This window comes from Helianthus annuus, chromosome 15 (assembly GCF_002127325.2).
Source record: "Helianthus annuus cultivar XRQ/B chromosome 15, HanXRQr2.0-SUNRISE, whole genome shotgun sequence".
NCBI lineage: Eukaryota > Viridiplantae > Streptophyta > Magnoliopsida > Asterales > Asteraceae > Helianthus > Helianthus annuus.
This window is the reverse complement of record NC_035447.2, coordinates 35,166,794-35,168,873: the sequence shown is the minus strand read 5'-3', so window position 1 is coordinate 35,168,873 and position 2,080 is coordinate 35,166,794. Positions and strand designations below refer to the sequence as shown.

The 2,080-nt window shown below is 42.0% G+C and overlaps 1 protein-coding gene across 1 annotated transcript; it reads left to right on the top strand.

The window, feature by feature from the left end:
- Window positions 1–604: 604 nt before the first annotated feature.
- Window positions 605–1,066, top strand: LOC110925453 (protein FAR-RED ELONGATED HYPOCOTYL 3-like). Its single transcript, XM_022169406.2, has one exon. The coding sequence runs from the start codon at window positions 605–607 to the stop codon at window positions 1,064–1,066; it is 462 nt and encodes a 153-aa protein (XP_022025098.2).
- Window positions 1,067–2,080: the final 1,014 nt, after the last annotated feature.

The following is a 2,080-nucleotide window of genomic DNA, read 5'->3' as shown; positions in this document are numbered from 1 at the left end:
GTTATAAAATCTATGTTAATTTCTCTTTTTAACTTATAATCATGGCATAAAAATACGCACCCCCATTTAATTTATGACGTAAAATATATTGTAAAAAATACAATATAGTATAAATGTGTAACGGGTCAACCCGCCAACCCGACCATGTTGACCCGAACCCGACCCGTTAACCCAAACGGGTTCGCATGTTCAACATGAAACTGACCCGAACCCGTTTATACTAAAAGTAAACCAATGGGTTAATCATTTGAGTTAATCATTAATTGACACATATAAGTGTTTTCGTTAGAAATTCGCTAGCATGGATGAATTGGTAGAGTGGTGTAGAGACATCGGACGCGTAAATGGCTACGCCCTCGTCACCAAACGCCCCATCTACGATAAACCCCCTAGAGGTTAGCCGGTAAAAATTTGGCTTACGTGCGATTGTTCCGGCAAGTACAAATCAACAGCCACGGTCAGATGCAACGGGATCAGGAAAACCGGTTGCAAGTTCCAACTGATCGGGACATACAGAAAGAGGTTAGGTTATTGGGATCTAAGGGTTGAGGAAGCTAAACATAACCACGAACCATTTCTATATCCAGAGGGTCATCCGTCCCTAATGAGGCTGACTCCATCGGAAGAGAGGGTGGTGGAGCAAATGATGCATCAGAACATAAAACAACGAGACATTCTTGCTGCCATTAAAGAACAGAACCCCCATAATGTCTCAACAAGAAACACCATATACAACGCGCGGGCCAAATTGGGTCGAATGGAACAAGTCGGCGAGACTCCAATGCAGATACTTTTCGACTGGTTGGAGAAGGTTGGGTTTGTTTTTTACCATAGAACATCTCAAAACGGCGAACGTGTCGAGGATGTTTTCTTCATTCACCCGGAGTCGAACATGTTGTGGCGCGCCTTCCCGCATATGTTGCTTATAGACTCCACCTACAAGACGAATCGGTACAAAATGCCGCTAGTACAGATTATCGGTGTTACATCCATGTTGATGTCGTTTTGCATTGCTCATGCGTTCGTAAGCAACGAGAAACAGGAAAACTTCACATGGGTTCTATAGAGGTTGAAACACTCATTAGACAGTGTTGTGGAACCTCGTGTAATAGTAACGGATAGTGATCGCGCCCTAATGAACGCATGTGCAACCGTGTTTCCCAGGGCTAGATATTCATTGTGTAGGTGGCACGTATAGCAAAACATCTTCAAACATTGCAGGCAAAGCTTTAAACAGAGGAAAGCTGGGACAGGCTTCTTTACAAGTGGCGCCAGCTAATTAACTCAACGACCGATCTTGACTACAACTACTGGTACGAGCGAATACGATCAAAGTTGCCACGTAAAAAAAACCGACGGTAAGTTTTATATTATTTTTGTTTAATAATCGTATTTATTTGACTTGTCTTAACTACACTTGAGTTTGATTACAGAGATTATGGACTATTTGGATTCACTCTGGTTACAACCATATAGAGACCAGTCTGTTTCGTTCTGGAGCGACCAACATCTGAACTTCGGTCAACGTACAACGAACAGGGCAGAGGGTCAACATGCCCTTTTGAAGCAGTACCTAGGCGACTCTAATTACACCGTGGAGAAAGTGGTACCACTTATTGATAAGCTCATAAGAAACCAGGTGACAGAATTCAAAGGCAGCATTGAAACACGCAGGAGCCGAACATTGGGTCAACATAACAAACCAATATTTAATCTCCTACGAAAGAAGGTTTCACATGCCTGCCTAGAGTTGATATCCGACGAAGTAAATGAAATAGAAAAATTAAAGTTATCTAACGGTACATGCGCGTGCCGTTTGTATACAAGCTGTAGGTTGCCGTGCGCATGTCGGTTGGAACCGTATACAACGAATGGTAATACATTATTAGACCAACCATATTTTATAATCATAGCATTTCATCACGCAAAATCTTATTGACGTTTTATGTTGTTTGTTGATATGTTTCTTAGGTCAAATGATCCTGTTGGAGTTGATAGACTTTTTTGGAGAAAGTTAAATTTGGACTCCATACTGAAATCGAGCGAGGTGGATTCTTTCGACTTAGATGGCGAACTTGCG

Excerpts from the sequence above, each read along its gene's own strand:
- LOC110925453 (XM_022169406.2), top strand. The coding sequence starts at position 605 with ATGAGGCTGACTCCATCGGAAGAGAGGGTGGTGGAGCAAATGATGCAT.